The following is a 19,865-nucleotide window of genomic DNA, read 5'->3' as shown; positions in this document are numbered from 1 at the left end:
ACCTCACCACCTCCCGTCACCACCAGAGGGAGAACGGAAGCGGAACTCTCAACTGGTGGAGCAGAAAATGAGCTCATAACAGGCTGCGTCATGCACATGAAGCAAGGGCAGGAAGATGGCGATTGCGGGAATAGAAGGAGGCGCCAAGCAAGGGTCCGCACGCTATCGGGGAATTACAGAAGATATTTTTTGGGATATGCAGAGGGGATTGGTGACTTCTGGAATTGGGGACTGCTGTAAAAGAGGCAGTAATGGTGGTGGCCTTAGTTTATATGAGAAAACCTGCTGACAGGTTCCTTTTAAACAGTAAAAAATGGACAACACTTGTATGAATCACAAATTGCATCTGAGCTGCTACCTGTTATTTTCACTCGAGTTGCAAGCGGAAACGTCTCCAGTTTTGTTTTGTTTTTATGGACATGTCTCTTAGTATCTGCTGGTGGTATCACTTGGCGAAAGTAGTCAAAATATGAACACTAATGTCAAATCCTATATCTTTAGAAATAAATGCACCAGCTTTGTATACAACTTCATTCTATATAATCGATGGGAAATACTGATTTACAGTAGTCTCTGTTCTTTTATGTGGTTGTGGATATGGATTGAGGTCATATTTCTATAACATGCATGAAATCAGTGTAACTGGGAGAAAGGCGTAGCCCAATCATCAATTCCCTCTATTTATCATCCTAACGAATGCTGGGAGGAAGGTTACTGTCAGGATCGGGGCATTTGCTGCTAAATGTAGAATCCACTTGTGCGGAGCTCCCGGCAAAAGCCTTGATAACTCCTGGGAATAGCACAGTGTACAGGCGCTTCTTCACCCATCACATTGTGCACTGTGAAATATCAGGAGAGACGAGCAATAGCTCAGCCCCATCTATCACCGCACAACATCCTGAGACACTATTGGGATAAGGCTCCGCTCCTGATGGAGACTTGGCACTGACTGCACAGACAGAAGGAAACTCCATGTAGATACAGCAGAGGACTGGGGGCTCAAGAGGCTTAAATAGTAGAAAGTAACTCCACAAGGTAACACTTTAACTTAACTTTAACTTTTTATATTCTATCTGATGTTTAATGGTGTCACTCGGAACAATAGTTCTGCAAAAACCTTATCGTCTACAATTTTCTATTTTAGATATGCATGTATGGCAGTGTAGAGATGTAGCCAGAGCTGTGTTTGTTAATATGGTAAGTCTATATAGTATGACAAGGGCATTATCTGTGTAGAAGAGCTGAGTTTGCACCATATGTAATAAAATGATGTATATGCTAAAAATATATGTATACACTGCAAAAAAAGGAAATAAATATGTAGGTGCCCAATGCTGACCACATGATACAGTATACACACACACATATATATCTACATACATGCATATATACATATAACAGCACTGTACATGCTATAGCATACAGACATATACATTCAATGGCACTGCATGATATAGCATGTTTACATACTGTACGAAGGCACTGTGCATGCTATATCACACAGACATGCATAAATATATACATTCAACAGCACTCTCAGTGCACTGAATGCTGTTTATTTTTTTCCTTTGCCTAAGGCTGGTTTATGATGCAGCAATAAACCTGCACAGACTTTTAAAGGGAAACTCTTCCTGTTTTACCTCCAGACGCATGCAAGTAAGTAGCATTCCCACAATTAGTGTTAGAAATACTGGCAACATTCCCAGCGAGCACGTTTGACTGCTACAGAGGTACTGCATGTGCTGGGTGAAGGTGGCCACAAGCCAGTAAACGACGTCAGACAAAATGGAGGACCTGATTTAAACATTTGGTGCAAGCCCAGCAGCAACAGCTACAGCTTGTGCAATAAGAGACAAGTAAGCTGCTTATGCCGCAGCTACAAATAGCAGCAGATTGATTTGCTCACAGAGACAGTTTGTGAAATGGCGACAGCCCATACTCCAAGGTCAGTTGATGATTCTTCCATCCGGTAGGAGGTAAGGAGAGCCCTGCAGAAAATAACCCCGGGTGACGATATAGAGGCTTTTTTGACCATTTTTGAGTGTCACCAAGAGAGAGGAAGTTCAGCCAGAGCAATTGGCAGAGGTGCTGGCACCATAATTGACGGGGAGAGCCAAAGAAGGCCTACTATAACTTGGCCTTGCAAGACACCAAGCAATGTGCAAGCTAAACACCTAAATTTTGATGCGCTTGGGGGTGATGATGACTTGTCAAGGTGCAGTGGGTCCACCACTGAGTGTATCACTGTGACAAATCGCCTTGCTCCCAAATGTTTGACATACAACATCTGGTCCAAAAATGGTTTCAGCCACAGTCCTACCCATGCACAGATGATAGAGCGAGTGGTGATGGACCAGTTTGTACATTCCCTTCCGAGGCCAATACAGACTTGCCCAGGGTGCTCTCCGATACATTAATGAACTGATCTGACTTTGGGAGGTACCAGGGGGTTGAAGGTTCCTTGGGAAAGCAGCCCACTTTATCCTGGGGGGTCCAAAATGGGGTGGAGCGTCAAGGTCTAAAGGGGCGGAGGACAAAATGGCGAAGGTCTCTGCTAGCACCATTATATGCTGGAAATGTCACGGCCCAGGCCATATAGCAACCCGTTGTCCCCTGACCTCCGAGCAAATGGAATGTAGCCTGGAACACCACTTGTCATACTTTGCATAAATGGTCAGCAGTGTGAACTGTTCACCCAGCGAGAGACCACAAGGTTGTCCCGGAAAGGTAAATGGTTGGCCAGTGACTGGTCTGCTAGAATAAGGGAGTTTGGTGACCCTCATGAGGGCCACACTTCCTCTCCAGCTGATCCCTGGGAAGAAGGTTGGCGTCAGTTGCATTCATGGGAATGCTAAAAACTATCCAGAGGCCAGAGTGCACATTGAAACGTCCCAAAGTACTGAGTCCCACGAGGTCGGCGTCATCCAGGACTCATTGCACGCCATTATCATAGGCTGGGACTTTTTGTTTTGGCACCTGTGGGGGAAGGTGACAGGGCACAGTTGCTCAGATAAGAAATGGGTAAGCCCTAAAGAAGTATCACACCCAGATTCTGACAGGTCTCCCTTCTTTATTACTTGTGGGGAAAGAGGAGGTAGTGTCCCCTGATGCCGACATTCCTGAGCTAGGGGTGACCCATGAAAATGTTGGATCTGCCCAACATAGGGACCTAACTCCAAGGAAAGAATTCAATAATGTAACAATCATAAATGGTATAATGCAGGAGGCAGGGGCTGACACCAGGTTTCCCTTTTTGATGTTGTGTGGATTTATTGTACTGGGTTACGAAAGTGGGAGAAGGGATAGTGGAACAGTTATTGGTACCATGAGCTGGAGGATGTTGGATATGGGCCATTCAGATCTCTTGGGTGGCCATCTGGGTGGTGGACAAAACTCAAGCACATGTCATGCAGAGGTTCTATTGGTCTGGATGTCAACAGGAAATCTTAAAGTATTGGAGGTCCTATCCCACATACGAGCTAACCGCCCCCACCTCTCACTTTTGAAGGCCCCTCTTGTCATTACCCATCGTAGAAGTGCCGTTTGAGAGAATTGCCATGGACTTGGTCGGTCCCCTGTTAAATTGGCTCATGGGCATCAATATATATTGGTCATCTTGGACTATGCTTTGCATTCCCCTGAGAACCTCCTCCGCGTAAAGTATAGCACACGAGTTGGCCTACTTTTTTTTCCAGACAGGGTTATTGAGGGAGATCTTGCCCGACCAATGAACACAGTTTATAAGTAAGGTGATGAGGGAACTGTGTAAGGCCCTGCAAATTACACAACTGAACCATCTCTAGACAGATGGCCTTATGGAAAGAATCAATAAAACATTGAAGAGTATGTTTAGGAAGGCCATAGAAAAGTACAGTAGAGACTGGGACTGTCTCCTACCGTATCTTCAATCTTCTGTATGGGCAACATCCACAGGATCGCTTTAAGATAGCAAAGGAAACCTGGGAAGCCGAAGTCACGCCGCACTGGAGCGTCATCGAGCACATTGCTCAGATTTAGGAAAGGACTATGAAGGTGATGTCCATTGTAAAAGGACATATCCTCCTGGCAAAAGAAACTCCAAGCTAGGGACCAAAACCTGTCAACCAGAGTTTTCAGCTCAACCCCGATGACCAAGTCCTCTTACTAATTCCCACCGTTGAGAGTAAGTTCTTGGCCAAGTGGCAAGGGCCTTATTAGGTGGTGGAATAGCTTGGTGAAGTGAATTACAAGATTCATCAACCGGCAAGAAGTAAGCCATACCAGGTCTACCACGTCAATCTCATCAATCTGTGGCAAGACAGAAAACCTGTTGAAACTCCATGTTTGCAGGTCAAGCCAGACACCGAGGTGAAAGAAGTCGCAATAACGGAAACACTGTTGCAGGCTCAAAATCAGCAGTTTCGGGAATTGCTGCTGCAGAATAGTAACCTGTTCTCGGAATTGCCGAGGTGTTTATATGTATATACAGATCACCTTGGGACCCAAGCATAATCATAGCAGTTCCCATTACCATTGCTGCTAGTGATTATCAATTGAACTAAAATTTATGGTTTTAAATCTATTTACGATAAACATTCTTATTTTTTATATAGACTTGTGGACTTTTGGTTCTCCTTTTTTTGATCATATTATAATTGATCACATTTGATCCCATCACAGAAGAAGTCTCCAGATTCCTCTCTTCTTCTCGTCCGACTACATGCACTACCGACCCCATTCCCTCACATCTCCTCCAGTCTCTCCAGTCGTCACAACTCTCCTAACTACAATATTTAATCTCTCCCTCTCCTCGGGCATTTTCCCAGCCTCCTTCAAACACTCTTATGTTACCCCATTATTAAAGAAACCCGCTCTCGACCCATCCTGCAAAAACAACTACAGACTAGTCTCCAATCTCCCTTTCATCTCTAAACTCTTGGAGCGCCTAGTTTACTCCCGCCTTACCCGTTACCTCTTCACTCACTCCTTCCTAGACCCTTCACAGTCCGGCTTCCGCCCCCTACATTTGACTGAAACTGCACTCATCAAAGTGACCAATGACCTTCTGACAGCAAAATGTAATGGTGAACACTCTCTGCTCATTCTTCTCGACCTTTCTGCAGCTTTCCGAACTCTTGACCACCATCTCCCTCTCTCTAGACTCCAGTCAGTAGGCATTAAAGACACTGCTCTCTCCTGGTTTTCTTGCTATCTTTCTGACCGCTCCTTCAGTGTTTTGTTTGCTGGCTCCACTTAATCTTCACTTCCTCTCACTGTTGGGGTACCTCAGGGCTCAGTCCTTGGCCCCCTTCTCTTCTCTTTATACATGGCCCCAATTGGACAGACCATCAGCAGATTTGGCTTTCAGTACCATCTTTATGCTGATGACACACAACTATACATGTCATCCCCTGATCTTACCTCCACTGTAATACAGAATGCCAGCGACTGTCTGTCCGCAGTCTCCAACATCATGTCCGCCCTCTATCTGAAACTCAACCTAGCTCCAAAACTGAACTACTTCTGCTCCCGCCATCTACTAACCTCCCTAAACCTGACATTTCCCTCTCTGTGGGTGGCACCATAATAATACCCCGGCAACAGGCGTGCTGTCTGGGTATTATGTTTGACACCAATCTCTCCTTCACATCCAATATACAATCTCTTGCCTGCTATTGGCGCTTACAGCTAAAGAACATCTCTAGAATCCACCCTTTTCTCACCATGGAAACAACAAAAACCCTTACTGTCGCCTTGATCCACTACTGTCTGGACTACTGCAACGCTCTATTAATTGGCCTCCCCATTACTCGACTTTCCCCTCTCCAGTCCATACTTAATGCAGCAGCCAGGGTCATCCATCTGGCTAATCGGTACTTGGACACGTCCACTCTTCGCCAGTCCTTACATTGGCTGCCCATTCATTATAGGATCCAATTTACAGTAATTGTTCTCACCCACAAAGCTCTCCACAGTGTGGCACCCCCCTACATCTCCCTCATTTCTGTCTATCGGCCTAACCGACCGCTGCACTCTGCAAACGACTTTCGACAAACCTCTGCACTAATCCGTACCTCCCACTCCCGACTCCAAGACTTCTCCCGTGCTGCACCAATCCTCTGGAATGCTCTACCCCAAGAAATTAGGACTATCCACAATTTGCATAGTTTCAGGCGCTCCCTCAAAACACATTTGTTCAGAGCGGCCTATCACGTTCACTAATCAGTCATTTTATGTGAATGTGTGCATGTGTATCCCATTCACTATCCCCATATATCCCCCACTCCCTCAAGATGGCTGGACCAACAATGTAAATACACACGTGTACTTTGTATCTCCCCCACCTCATTGTAGATTGTAAGCTCTCACGAGCAGGGTTGTCTAATTTTGAATTAATTATTGTATAGTAAACGTTGTTACTTATGACTTGTGTTTTGAAACTGTTAAACTGTAAAGCGCTGCGGAATATGTTGGTGCTATATATAAAGATTATTATTATTAAAAAAAATATGCAGTAGTGTATAATACTTACATCATACTGTACATATCATCATGATAATATTATGTTTTATATATTAATTTGGACCCTGTGGATTTGCCTGGATCTCATTTTGCACATTGAATGGTATTTATAAGGCTGGTTTCACATTAGCGCATTTTCAGCGCGCGCACGGCCGGGGGTAGCTCCGCCCCCGATCCGGCTCTCTGCCCGGCGTGCCCGCCCCTTCCTTGTAGCGCCGCCTCCTAGCGGACAGCGGCGCCTGCGATCGGCGCACCCTATCTTTAGCATAGGGTGCGCCGATCGTGCGCAGGCCGTGCGCTAGTTGCGCTTTGACCTGCGCTGCGCACTTTTGACGGTGCGCCGTGCGCGCCAAAATCCGAAAAGTTAACTCTTTAAGGATGCAGCTGATATCGATCTTTAGTTGTTGCCATTTTGCAACTTTTTAATTTATTTTAACAAAAACTTACTCAGCTGTAATTATTATTTTTTTTTAGTTTCCAAAAAGGGTAGTTTTACTGAGTGTTTTTTTTATTTAGCCAAAGCCATAAGTGAATCTAGCAGGAAGAAGTCGCTTTTTTTTATATTTTCCTTTGTTCTGGAATTGGATCGAAAAACTGCTTAACTTTTTTTGTAGCAGTTTTTTTTTTTTTTAAAGCAAATTCCTGCTGAATACAAATCTGAATATGATTAAAAAATAAGTGAAAAGCTGTTATAGATTATAAGCTTGCGAGCCGAGCCCTCATTCCTCTTGGTATCTGTTTTGATCTATGTGTTTATTGCTATCCTATGCTGTAATGTCTTTTTGTCTGTAGAAGTCCCCTCTATAATGTAAAGTGCTGTGGAATATGTTGGCGCTATAGAAATAAAATTATTATCATTATTATGACGATGTTTTATGGTTTTTTGGGTTTTTGTTTTTCAAACAATGGGCTTTTAAAATATAATGCATAATAATGTAAAGAAGACACGAACCCCTGATAATCACGATACTAGGGCTTCCTTTGTCAACTCTGCAATCAATACTAAATGCCAGAGATATGAGGTATACTGGTGGATGCTGTGAATCGTTACCACCCTCCCATGGTTGAGGCACCAGTGAAGCTACAGTCATGGCCAAAAGTATTGACACCCCTGCAATTCTGTCAGATAATACTCAGTTTCTTCCTGAAAATGATTGCAAACACAAATTCTTTGGTATTATTATCTTCATTTAATTTGTCTTAAATGAAAAAACACAAAAAGAATTGTCCTAAAGCCAAATTGGATATAATTCCACACCAAACATAAAAAAGAGGGTGGACAAAAGTATTGGCACTGTGCGAAAAATCATGTGATGCTTCTCTAATTTGTGTAATTAACAGCACCTGTAACTTACCTGTGGAACCTAACAGATGTTGGCAATAACTAAATCACACTTGCAGCCAGTTGACATGGATTAAAGTTGACTCAACCTCTGTCCTGTGTCCTTGTGTGTACCACATTGAGCATGGAGAAAAGAAAGAAGACCAAAGAACTGTCTGAGGACTTGAGAAACCAAATTGTGAGGAAGCATGAGCAATCTCAAGGCTACAAGTCCATCTCCAAAGACCTGAATGTTCCTGCGTCTACCGTGCGCAGTGTCATCAAGAAATTTAAAGCCCATGGCACTGTGGCTAACCTCCCTAGATGTGGCCGGAAAAGAAAAATTGACAAGAGATTTCAACGCAAGATTGTGCGGATGTTGGATAAAGAACCTTCACTAACATCCAAACAAGTTCAAGCTGCCCTGCAGTCCGAGGGTACAACAGTGTCAACCCGTACTATCCGTCGGCATCTGAATGAAAAGGGACTGTATGGTTGGAGACCCAGGAAGACTCCACTTCTTACCCCGAGACATAAAAAAGCCAGGCTGGAGTTTGCCAAAACTTACCTGAAAAAGCCTAAAACATTTTGGAAGAATGTTCTTTGGTCAGATGAGACAAAAGTAGAGCTTTTAGGGCAAAAGCATCAACATAGAGTTTACAGGAGAAAAAAGAGGCATTCAAAGAAAAGTACACGGTCCCTACAGTCAAACATGGCGGAGGTTCCCTGATGTTTTGGGGTTGCTTTGCTGCCTCTGGCACTGGACTGCTTGACCGTGTGCATGGCATTATGAAGTCAGAAGACTACCAACAAATTTTGCAGCATAATGTAGGGCCCAGTGTGAGAAAGCTGGGTCTACCTCAGAGGTCATGGGTCTTCCAGCAGGACAATAACCCAAAACACACTTCAAAAAGCACTAGAAAATGGTTTGAGAGAAAGCACTGGAGACTTCTAAGGTGGCCAGCAATGAGTCCAGACCTGAATCCCATAGAACACCTGTGGAGAGATCTAAAAATGGCAGTTTGGAGAAGGCACCCTTCAAATATCAGGGACCTGGAGCAGTTTGCCTAAGAAGAATGGTCTAAAATTCCAGCAGAGCATTGTAAGAAACTCATTGATGGTTACCGGAAGCGGTTGGTCGCAGTTATTTTGGCTAAAGGTTGTGCAACCAAGTATTAGGCTGAGGGTGCCAATACTTTTGTCCGGCCCATTTTTGGAGTTTTGTGTGAAATGATCAATGTTTTGCTTCATTCTCTCTTGTGTTTTTTCATTTAAGACAAATTAAATTAAGATAATAATACCAAAGAATTTGTGTTTGCAATCACTTTCATGAAGAAACGGAATATTATCTGACAGAATTGAAGGGGTGTCAATACATATGGCCATGACTGTATGTTGTCAAAATAATTGAAACCCCTTGTCACAACCACATGCCTTTGGAGTAAATAAATAAGGTAGCTCTGTTATCACTAAAGATATAATTTGTAGGACAGGGCGAGGCCAAAAAAAAATCAGTGAATAGGGATAGGCGAACCCGAACTGTAAAGTTCGGGAGTCCTACCGAACACATAGTGTTTGGTCACAAGGTCCCGAACACGGGTTTCCATGGGAAACCAGTGTTACAGTTTGGGTCCAAGGTCGGCTGTAAAAAAAAGCAGAAAATTAATAATAAACATCATAATTATACTTACCTGTACAGCGACGTGTCCTCCAGTCCCGCTGTCTCCCGGCCGCATCTGCTTCTGGGGCCGCTCATTAACTTCCCGCGGTATTCACTGCACTCAGCACATGAATACCTTTGGGAAAGCTAGAATAGGGACCCACCAGTCACCTGGCTCCATGGAGTTCAGAGAAGCCAAGTTGTGACACTCTGGTCACCTGGCCTCGTACCTCAATGGATCTTCAGCTTCCTAAGCTTGTCATTACCTCCTGTCTGTGCATGCCATAGGTGGGGATAGTCGATCCTCAAAGCTCCAGAGTCACAGATGCTATAATTTCGGCTAGTCAACGGAAGGGTGAGACTCTAATTTTGTATCATTTTGGGTATTTTCCTGGGACTGTTCTATATGTTATTGTCTGTTTTGTGGTTCAGTAAAGTATTGACACACTGATTTACCCTCACACTGTTTTGTCTGAATAGTATTATGCCCTAGTCACTGTATAGACAGGAAAATATAAATAAGCACATAGTCATCCTTGAGGTTATAACAGGCAGTGCTAATACATGTAAGTAGATAGGAATGAACCTCTTGCCCATCAAATGATATGCCTAACCGTTACATCGGAGCCCCGACACGCATTTCGCTATGGCTTCCTCGAGGGACAGTGTGTTATGTGCATAGACTAATCTGAAATTATTGAAAATAGAAAGGTCTATATTATTATATGGCGAGACTCGGGAGGGACGGAGCGCTATTTGTCAATAGAGCTCCGTCTCTCCCAAGTCTCGCCCTATGGCTAAGCAGAGTTTATCTACATTCATCAGAAATTGTGGGACAAATTTTGGTTAAATTTTTACCCATTTCCCAGTATGAAAATGTAAAATCTGGAACTAAAACAAAGTTTTGGTGGTAAAAAATGAAATTGTTTTTATTATTCATTGCACCATGGTATAAAATTCTGTGATACACCTGTGGTGTCAATATGATCACTGTACCCCTAGATGAATTCATTGAGAGGTGTAGTTTGTAAAATGGGGTCTCTTATGGGGGAGTTCTGCTGTTCTGGCACCTCAGGGGCTCTGCCAATGTGACAAGGCACCCTCAAACCAGTCCATTAAAATTTACTTCCAATATGGCACTTATTCCCTTTTGCGCTTTGCACTGTGCATCAAAAGTAGTTTTTGACCACATATGGGGTTTCGGCGTACTCAGGAGACATTGTACAATAAATTGTATGGTGTAATTTCTCTTGTTATTCTTGTAAAAATGCTAAATTTGGTGCTAAAAACATTGTTGTGGGAAAAATGATTTTTTTTTTAAATTATTTTCATGGCATCCGCCAATTGTTCCAGCAAATTTTGCATTCAAGAAGTCAAATGGCGCTCCCTTCCTTCCAAGCCCTGCTGTGCACCCAAACAATAGTTTTCCCCCACATATGGGTATCAGCGTACTCAGGAGAAATTGCACAACAAATTGTATGGTGCAATTTCTCCTTTCACCCTTGTATAAATGCAAAATTTGGGGTTAAAAAACATTTTTGTGAGGAAAATGTTTTTTATATTTTCATGGCTCAATGTTATAAACTTCTGTGAAGCACCTGGGGGTTCAAGGTGCTCACCACACATCTAGATAAGTTCCTTGAGGGGTCTAGTTTCCAAACTGGTGCAGTTGTTGGCAGTTTCTACTGTTTAGGCACATCAGGGGCTCTACAAACGTGACATGGCATCTGGTAATTATTCCAGACAGTTTTACATTCAAAAAGTCAAATGCCGCTCCTTCACTTCCAAGCCCTGACGTGTACCCAAACATATGGTTTTCCCCGACATATGGGGTATCGGCATGCTCAGGAGAAATTGCACAACAAGTTTTGTGGTCCATTTTTTCCTGTTATTTTTGCAAAAATAAAAAAAATTGGGTCTAAAGTAAAGTAACATTTTTGTGATAAAAACTTAAATGTTCATTTTTTCTTTCCACATTCCAAAAATTCATGTGAAGCATCTGACGGGTTAATAAACTTCTTGAATGTGGTTGTGATCACCTTGAGGGTTGCAATTTTTAGAATTGTCTCTTTTGGGTATTATCTGTCATATAGACCCCTCAAAGTCACTTCAAATGTGATGTGATCCTTGAAAAATGGTTTGTAAATTTTGTTGGAAAAATGAGAAATCTGTTTTCAGTGTGAGATAGAAGATGGCAGCTGCTACTGATAAGATTCTATGTAGATTGAATGGAGAGGAGGAGGCAGGAGCTCTTCCTCTAGCTCATTAGCATCTTCCTCCTTCTGTCTACATAGAATTGTATCTGTAGCAACTGCCATCGTAGACACTGGAGTATGTTTAGAGCAGATCCTGACCTAAAATATGTAGTCAATGATAGTCCCATGATCACCTATTAGCAGAGGTAGATCTATTGGGGACCAACAGTTGGGGTCCACAGTTTTTACCAACAATCAAAATCAGTAGGTACTTGGATAGAAAGATATTAGGCACCTACAGATGCTTCTAAAGAAGCACTTCGATCAAAGTTTTTATATAAAGTGGGTACGGAAAGTATTTAGACCCCTTTAAATTTTTCACTCTTTTTCATTCCAGCCTTTTGGTAAATTCAAAAAGTTCATTTTTTCTCATTAATGTACACGCTGCACCCCATCTTCACTGAAAAAAAACAGAAATGTAGAAATTTCTGAAAATGTATTAAAATAGAAAAACTGAAATATCACATGGTCATAAGTATTCAGACCCTTTGCTCAGTATTGAGTAGAAGTACCCTTTTGAGCTAGTACAGCCATGAGTCGTCTTGGGAATGATGCAACAAGTTTTTCACACCTGGACTTGGGGATCCTCTGCCATTCTTCCTTGCAGATCCTCTCCAGTTCCATCAGGTTGGATGGTGAACGTTGGTGGACATCCATTTTCAGGTCTCTCCAGAGATGCTCAATTGGGTTTAGGTCAGGGCTCCGGCTGGGCCAGTCAAGAAAGGTCACAGAGTTGTTCTGAAGCCACTCTTTTGTTATTTTAGCTGTGTGCTTAGGGTCACTGTCTTGTTGGAAGGTGAACCTTCAGTCAAGTTTGAGGTCCAGAGCACTCTGGAAGAGGTTTTCATACAAGATATCTCTGTACTTGGCCACATTCAGGTTTTCTTCAATTGCAACCAGTCGTCTGGTCCCTGCAGCTGAAAAACACCTCCATAGCATGTTGCTGCCACCACCATGTTGCACTGTTGGGATTGTATTGGGCAGGTGATGAGCAGTGCCTGGTTTTCGCCACACATACCGCATAGAATTATCACCAAAAAGGTCTATGTTCGTCTCATCAGACCAGAGAATCTTATTTCTCATAGTCTGGGAGTCCTTCATGTGTTTATTTAGCAAACTATGCGGGTTTTCATATGTCTGGCACTGAGGAGAGGCTTCGGTCAGGCCACTCTGCCATAAAGGCCCGACTTTGTGGAACTTTCTCCAATCTCCCTACTGCATCTGTGGAGCTCAGCCACAGTGATCTTGGGGTTCTTCTTTACCTCTCTCGCCAAGGCTCTTCTCCCACAATTGCTCAGTTTAGCTGGACGGCCAGGTCTAGGAATACTTCTGGTGGTCCCAAACTTCTACCATTTAAGGATTATAGAGGCCACTGTGCTCTTAGGGACCTTGAGTAGTGCAGAAATTCTTTTGTAACCTTTGCCAGATCTGTGCCTTACCACAATTCTGTCTCTGAGCTCCTTGGCCAGTTCCTTTTACCTCATGATTCTCATTTGGTCTGACATGCACTGTGAGCTGTGAGGTCTTATATAGACAGGTGTATGCCTGTACAAATCAAGTCCTGTCAGTTTAGTTAAACACAGCTGGACTTCAATGAAGGAGTAGAAGCTGGACTTCAATGAAGGAGTAGAACCATCTCGAGGAGCACAATGAAATGGACAGCATGTGACTTAAATATGAATGTCTGAGCAAAGGGTCTGAATACTTGAGGGCATAGTGTACATTAATGAGAAAAAAATAACTTTTTTTGCATTTATGAAATTTCTGCAATGAAACAGAGTGAAAAATTTAAAGGAGTCTGAATATTTTCCGAACCCACTGTATTGCAGTCATCTTATTATATACCACTGTGTACTTACAATTGCTCATTTTGCCTTTCTACCAAGCTAATTATTCCTTATTCTCTGCTCTATGTAGAAACAGGAAGTCATAGTAATATAGTAACAAAGTTAGCAAGACCGAAAAAAAGACATTTGTCCATCCAGTTCAGCCTATATTCGGTCAGAATAAATCCCCAGATCTACAATATGTCCTTCTAAAGAACCTAGTCACTGTAAGATACAATATTGTTACACTCCAGGAAGACATCCAGGCCTCTCTTGAACCCCTTGACTTAATTCGCCATCACCACCTCCTCAGCAAGGATTCCAGATTCTCACTGCCCTAACAGTAAAGAATCCACTTCTATGTTGGTGGAAAAACCTTCTCTCCTCTAGATGGAGAGAATGCTCCCTTGTGACCGTCACCTTCCTTGGTATAAACACATCCTCAGAGAGATATTTGTATTGTCCCCTTATATACTTATACATGGTTATTAGATTGCCCTTCAGTCGTCTTTTTTCTAGACTAAATAATCCTAATTTTGCTAATCTCTCTGGGTATTGTAGTTCCCCCATCCCTTTTATTAATTTTGTTGCCCTCCTTTGTACTCGCTCTAGTTCCATTATATCCTTCCTGAGCACCGGTGCCCAAAATTGTACACAGTACTCCATGTGCGGTCTAACCAGGGATTTGTACAGAGGCAGTATAATGCTCTCATCATGGGTATCCAGACCTCTTTTAATGCACCCCATGGTCCTATTTTCCTTGGCAGCCGCTGCCTGGCACTGGCTGCTCCAGGTAAGTTTATCATTAACTAGGATCCCCAAGTCCTTCTCCATGTCAGCTTTACCCACTGGTTTCCTGTTCAGTGTGTAATGGTGATATTGATTCCTTCTTCCCATGTGTATAACCTTACATTTATCATTGTTAAACCGCATATGCCACCATTTGGCCCGTTTCTTACTTATCCAGATCCATCTGTAGCAGAATACTATCTTCTCTTGTATTGACTGCTTTGCATAGTTTTGTATCATCTGCAAATATCGTTATTTACTGTGTAAACCTTCTACCAGATCGTTAATAAATATGTTGAAGAGAATAGGTCCCAACACCGACCCCTGCGGTACCCCACTGGTCACAGCGACCCAGTTAGAGAATATACCATTTATAACCACCCTCTGCTATCTATCACTAAGCCAGTTACTTAGCCATTTACACACACATTCCCCCAGACCCAGCATTCTCATTTTTGAGTGACCAATCAAATTTTTATGTGGATTGTGATGCTATCACCTGCCTGTATATAGGCTGATGGTGAGCTATGGTATGTATACATCTGATAAAGAGGATGGATCTTTCTTGAAACATGTAGTGGAATAAAAGGTTTTTATCCTACCAGGACCTGGCTTGTCTCCTCCTTGCAGCGCCCAGTAGATGCCACTTTCCTTCATTGATCCATCTCCGTGCTTTCAGCAGTAGGAGCCTGCGGTTGGTGCAGCAGCAATCCAGGGGTGCTCGCATGTTCATTCCAGTGTTGTGCATGGTGAGCACAACCTCTTTAGGTGAGCAACATTCACGTTGTTCTAATTCACTTGGTTGATCAGTACACACACTGCACTGAGTGCTTTTCTTTGCTTTTCCTACATGTTTTAGCTAGTCAGTTTTTAATCACGTGATGTCATAGACCTAACGTGAGAAGAATTAGCTGGGTAGAAAGGCAAAATGAGCAATTGTAAGTGCACAATGCTATATAATATGATGACTGCAATATATTAAGAAGATAAATACTTTGATGGGAGGAGGAATTAATGCTTCTTTATTTGAATATAATGTATTACTTTTATATAAGCAATTGTTTACTTCTAAATTACAGCAAAAACTATGCACCCTATAATATTATTTTTCATTGTCTTTCTGTAAGCTGAACTACTGGCCTGCCTATGTCTGGTGGAAGGCTTCCATTCCCATATTTTTTTACTTTAGCTTTAGTAATAGGATATTCATGTAATTATGTGATAGCTCAATAGTTCACAAATGCGCGCTTCATGATGAGACTTTTTCTTCTACAGGTGAATGAAAATGAAAAAGATGGGAAGTTCATCCGATCTGGAAGAAACAGACCACACCGAGGACACGAATGCTTCTGCAGATGAGTCTCACAGTGATGACAACAACTTGCAAATTCATGAAATGCACCAACACATCAAATCAAAGCACAACAAGTATGGGATCTTCAGTTCACCGAAAACTAAAGGACGCCGTTTTGGCAAAGGAGACACAGACAGGGAAATGGCTCCTATGGACTCTGTGTATCAGGTAGAAAGCAAGGCTTTGTCTCCGACTGCTAAATTTCATGTCCAATTTGAAAAAGGAAAAGTCTGTAACCAGCTAATCAGGTGTGTATATCTTTTATATAGTTTATTTGTGTGTTTTCTTTGCACCAACTTATTCTGCAATGGTGTACAGACATTGTCATCACCCACATCAGATCGTGTCCCTAAAGGAGCCTTTAGTCAAATTTTGAAGGGAACCTGTTATCAGAATTCATTCCTAGGGAGCACCATATCAGCTTCGTAATCATTTTTCTTATTATTATAGATACTGTACGTGATACAGAAGTTTAGGTCCCCATACAAAGTTGACTAAGGCTGGTTTCACATTAGCGCTTTTGTGCGCAGCGCATCGTGCGCACCCGTGCGCATGCGCACTGCGCACCTATACTTAACATGACGTGCGCATGGTCTTGCGCATACTTGCGTTTTCGTGCGCATGCGTTTTTTTGTCTTTTGCGCCAGGCGCGCCAGACGCAACATGTTGCATTTTTGGTTCCGCCCTGTCTCGTCAAAAAAACGCATGCGCACGCTTGCGCACGGAATGCGCAAAAACACCACATTGGAGCCTATGGGAATGCATGCGTGCGCATGGTCTTGCGCACGCTTGCGTTTTTTTGCGCATGCGTTTTTGAGTTAAACAAGTCTAGAATGTTCTCTAGACAATGGAAAAAACGTCACACTTAAAAACGCATGCGCATAAAAAACGCCAACGCATGCAAAAAACGCATGTAAAACGCAAACAACGCTGCGTTTTTTTTTACACATCAGCGTGCGCATGACGTTAAAAAAACGCGCGTTTGTTTTGCGTTTTTCTTTGCGTTTTTTATGCGCCGCGCAAAAAAACGCTAATGTGAAACTAGCCTAAGGTTGGTCTAACCTGAAGATATGGGTGGAGCGCCCTATGTGTATGGCACCCACCTGACTGTCTCCCCAACTGTTAAGGGCCTGTCACACTAAGCGATATCACTAGCAATATCGCTATAATGTCACAGGTTTTTGTGACGTTATAGCGATATTGCTATGTCTGATACTTACCTCCGACCGCTCCACCGCTGGTTATCGCTGATCTCGCGAGAACGTCCTGGACCGTTTCTCGTCGTCAGCTTCCTGCGGCGCCAACGAGCGACGCGTGGACGCGGGCAGGAGGACGTCAGGATCGCCTCATCTGACAGGTAAGTAGCGACCCCCGCTATGTCGCTGGTGAGATCTGCCTGTGTGGCAGCTCACTAGCTACCACTTAGCGATGCACTGACAATCCTGACTGCGTCATATCGCTGGTGCATCGCTAAGTGTGACAGTACCTTTAGGCGTCAGGTTCCTGCTACTGCACAGCAGGAATCCAGAGCCTTACTTCCAGCGGTCTCCCATACCTCTCCAGCCACAGAGGAGGTTGCTCAGCAAACTCGTCAGTCCAGGCGCTCTGCCCAGACCAGCTCCGTGGGTTTGCTTGCTGCTGCCACCTCTGGCACAGCTATGTCAATACATGCTGCTCAGCAGCGAGATTCTCCAGGGACTAAGTCTCCATGTCAGGCCACTGAGCATGCCCGCGGAGTGATCTCCCATTGGAGATTGAAGGTCATGTGCTCAGGTCCTGCTCCTGTTCGGATTGGCCCATCCGAGAAACCAGGAAGGTCCCGGACGCTCGTGGCTATAAAAGGTTTGCGTGGCCGCTTGGCCATGCGCTAGGAGTGAATGACAGACTATGTGGAGTGAATGATTTATGCACGCATGAATGTCTCTGGTGAATGACTCATTAAGAAACCCCTACCCTTGGTACGCATGTGTTGTGCAGCCTAGCCTGCTAGCGCCCAGGCATAGGCGTAGGTAGGACAGAGGTTGAGTCAGGCATCAGTCCTCACCAGGGACTCGGCACGCCTCAGTGCACGTGCTCCATAGCTAGCGTCTATAGCGGCATTCGCGGCAGCGACGCCGCGCGTTCAGTGGGCCTAGAAGGTCTCTAACCCCGTGTCCTTGGGGTAGAGTTCTGTGGCCGTACACTGTGCGCTCTTTTGGCCGGGCTCTGTGAGCTTAACAGGCTCCGGCATCTACGTTCAGCGGTTGTGCGGCTCTGTGCTTTAACAGAGTTCGCACCTGTTCACATTGGGTGACGTAACCCACATGTGACTGGTTTCACACCGCTTAATTCTTCCGCCATTATTTAGCAGCAGTGTACCACCTCTGCACGGTGGACCCTGGGCTGCGAACGCACCTACTATTATTTTATAATTTGGTGCATTCCGCCAGCCCTAACGCCGACAAGCAGCGTATCTACCGTGGGTGGTGGCAGAGGGAGTCCTGTGCTCACAGGTGACCATCCTGAACTACTGCTACCCTTAAATAAGCGCTCCCATCAATGTTTTTATCTTGTTAATATATTGTACTCATCATATTATACAGCGCTGTGTACTTAAAATTGGTAATTTTACCTTTCTACCCACTAATTCTTCCTTGTTCTCTGCTCTATGTAGAAATAGGAAGTATCTTATCCCTGCAGAAATCATTTGCATCTTCAATTCCCAACCCAGCTGTTCCCACCTCCCCCTGCCATAGACTTTTGCAGTGACTGATGACTCATACAGGGAAAATTGACTTAGAACAGGGATGTCATACTCAAATATACTGAGGCACAGAATTAAAAGCTTGCGCAAAGTCGTGGGCAAACCTTGATATTTATTAAAAAAAAATTCTACAATTAGAAAGTTTTTTCTTATCAGCAAATATAACTATGACCTTTTTCATATGGAAACAAACTTAAATGGGTTGTTCCACGAACAAAGTACATTTTAATTAATAGATCTTAGAATAAAATATTGGGATAATATAATATGTTTTGTAAGAGCAATAAAAAAAAAGTGGTCTAATTAAAATATGTACTAACAAAGGACTAAAAACCTTAAATAATACAGATAAAGGCGCCTCCTCCCAAGCACACTATGATTCCCCCACAGTGAATTCCTCTACAATATTATCCACACGCACGATATGATGACCCTACTGTACTCCAGCTCCCTCATTCCCACTGACAAAGAATGGTAGCCCATCACAGTATAATGGCCACAAAAAAATGCTCCATATAGTGTAATGACCTCACATAGTGCTCCATACAGTATAATGGTCCCACATAGTGCTCCATACAGTATAATGTCCACACACAGTACTCCATACAGTATAATGGGCCCTATATAGTGCTCCATAGAGTATAATGGCCTCACATAGTGCTACATACAGTATAATGGCCCCATAATGTAGTGCTCCATACAGTATAATGACCTCACATAGTGCCCCATACAGTATAATGGCCCCACATACTGCTCCATACAGTATGTACCCACACAGTACACCATACAGTATAATGGACTCTATATAGTGCTTCATGTAGTATATTGGCCTCACATAGTGCTACATACAGTATAATGGCCCCACATAGTGCTCCACACAGTATAATGGCCTCACATAGTGCTCCATACAGTATAATGGCCCCACACAGTGCTTCATAGAGTATAATGGCCCCATATAGTACTTATTTCAGTATTATTGGCCCCATATAGTGTTCCATACAGAAAATGGGCCTCATATTGTGCTCCATACAGTATAATGGCTTCACATAATGCCCCACGCAGTATAAAGGGCCCCACATAGTTCTCCATATAGTATAATGGCCTCATAGTGTTCATAGGGTATAATGAGCTCCATATAGTGCTCCATACAGTATAATGGGCCCACATAGTGCTCCATACAGTATAATAGGCTCCACATTAAGAAAATACTTACCTGTCATGCTGTGCTGGTCTTCGGTAAGTAACGGGGTCCTTAAACGGTCCCTGAAACTGGGACACTAACTATCCATGTACCAGGGGTACTTTTAAAGGTAGAGAGGCCCGAGTTTCCGACCTTACTATGGTCCCGTTAAACCCTGATCTGTCCCCTCCCCCACCCCATGAGGCATGGGACAGAATTGTAAGGTAAATAAGACA

General features: G+C 43.4%; 1 protein-coding gene across 1 annotated transcript in view; it reads left to right on the top strand.

Annotated features, from left to right (window-relative positions):
- The first annotated feature begins 746 nt into the window (after window positions 1-746).
- Window positions 747-19,865, top strand: part of TRPV1 (transient receptor potential cation channel subfamily V member 1) — an 84,341-nt gene continuing 65,222 nt past the window's right edge. The window contains exons 1-2 of the mRNA XM_073565304.1: window positions 747-1,035; window positions 15,628-15,954. Coding sequence (XP_073421405.1) covers window positions 15,632-15,954 — 323 coding nt within the window. The 5' untranslated portion in view covers window positions 747-1,035; window positions 15,628-15,631. The remainder of the gene's footprint in view (window positions 1,036-15,627; window positions 15,955-19,865) is intronic.

This window comes from Dendrobates tinctorius, unplaced genomic scaffold (genome assembly GCF_039654945.1).
Source record: "Dendrobates tinctorius isolate UK_male_01 unplaced genomic scaffold, ASM3965494v1 ptg000016l, whole genome shotgun sequence".
In the NCBI taxonomy this organism is placed as follows: Eukaryota; Metazoa; Chordata; class Amphibia; order Anura; family Dendrobatidae; genus Dendrobates; species Dendrobates tinctorius.
Note: the sequence above shows the minus strand (reverse complement) of the source record. Positions and strands in the feature narration are given on the sequence as shown.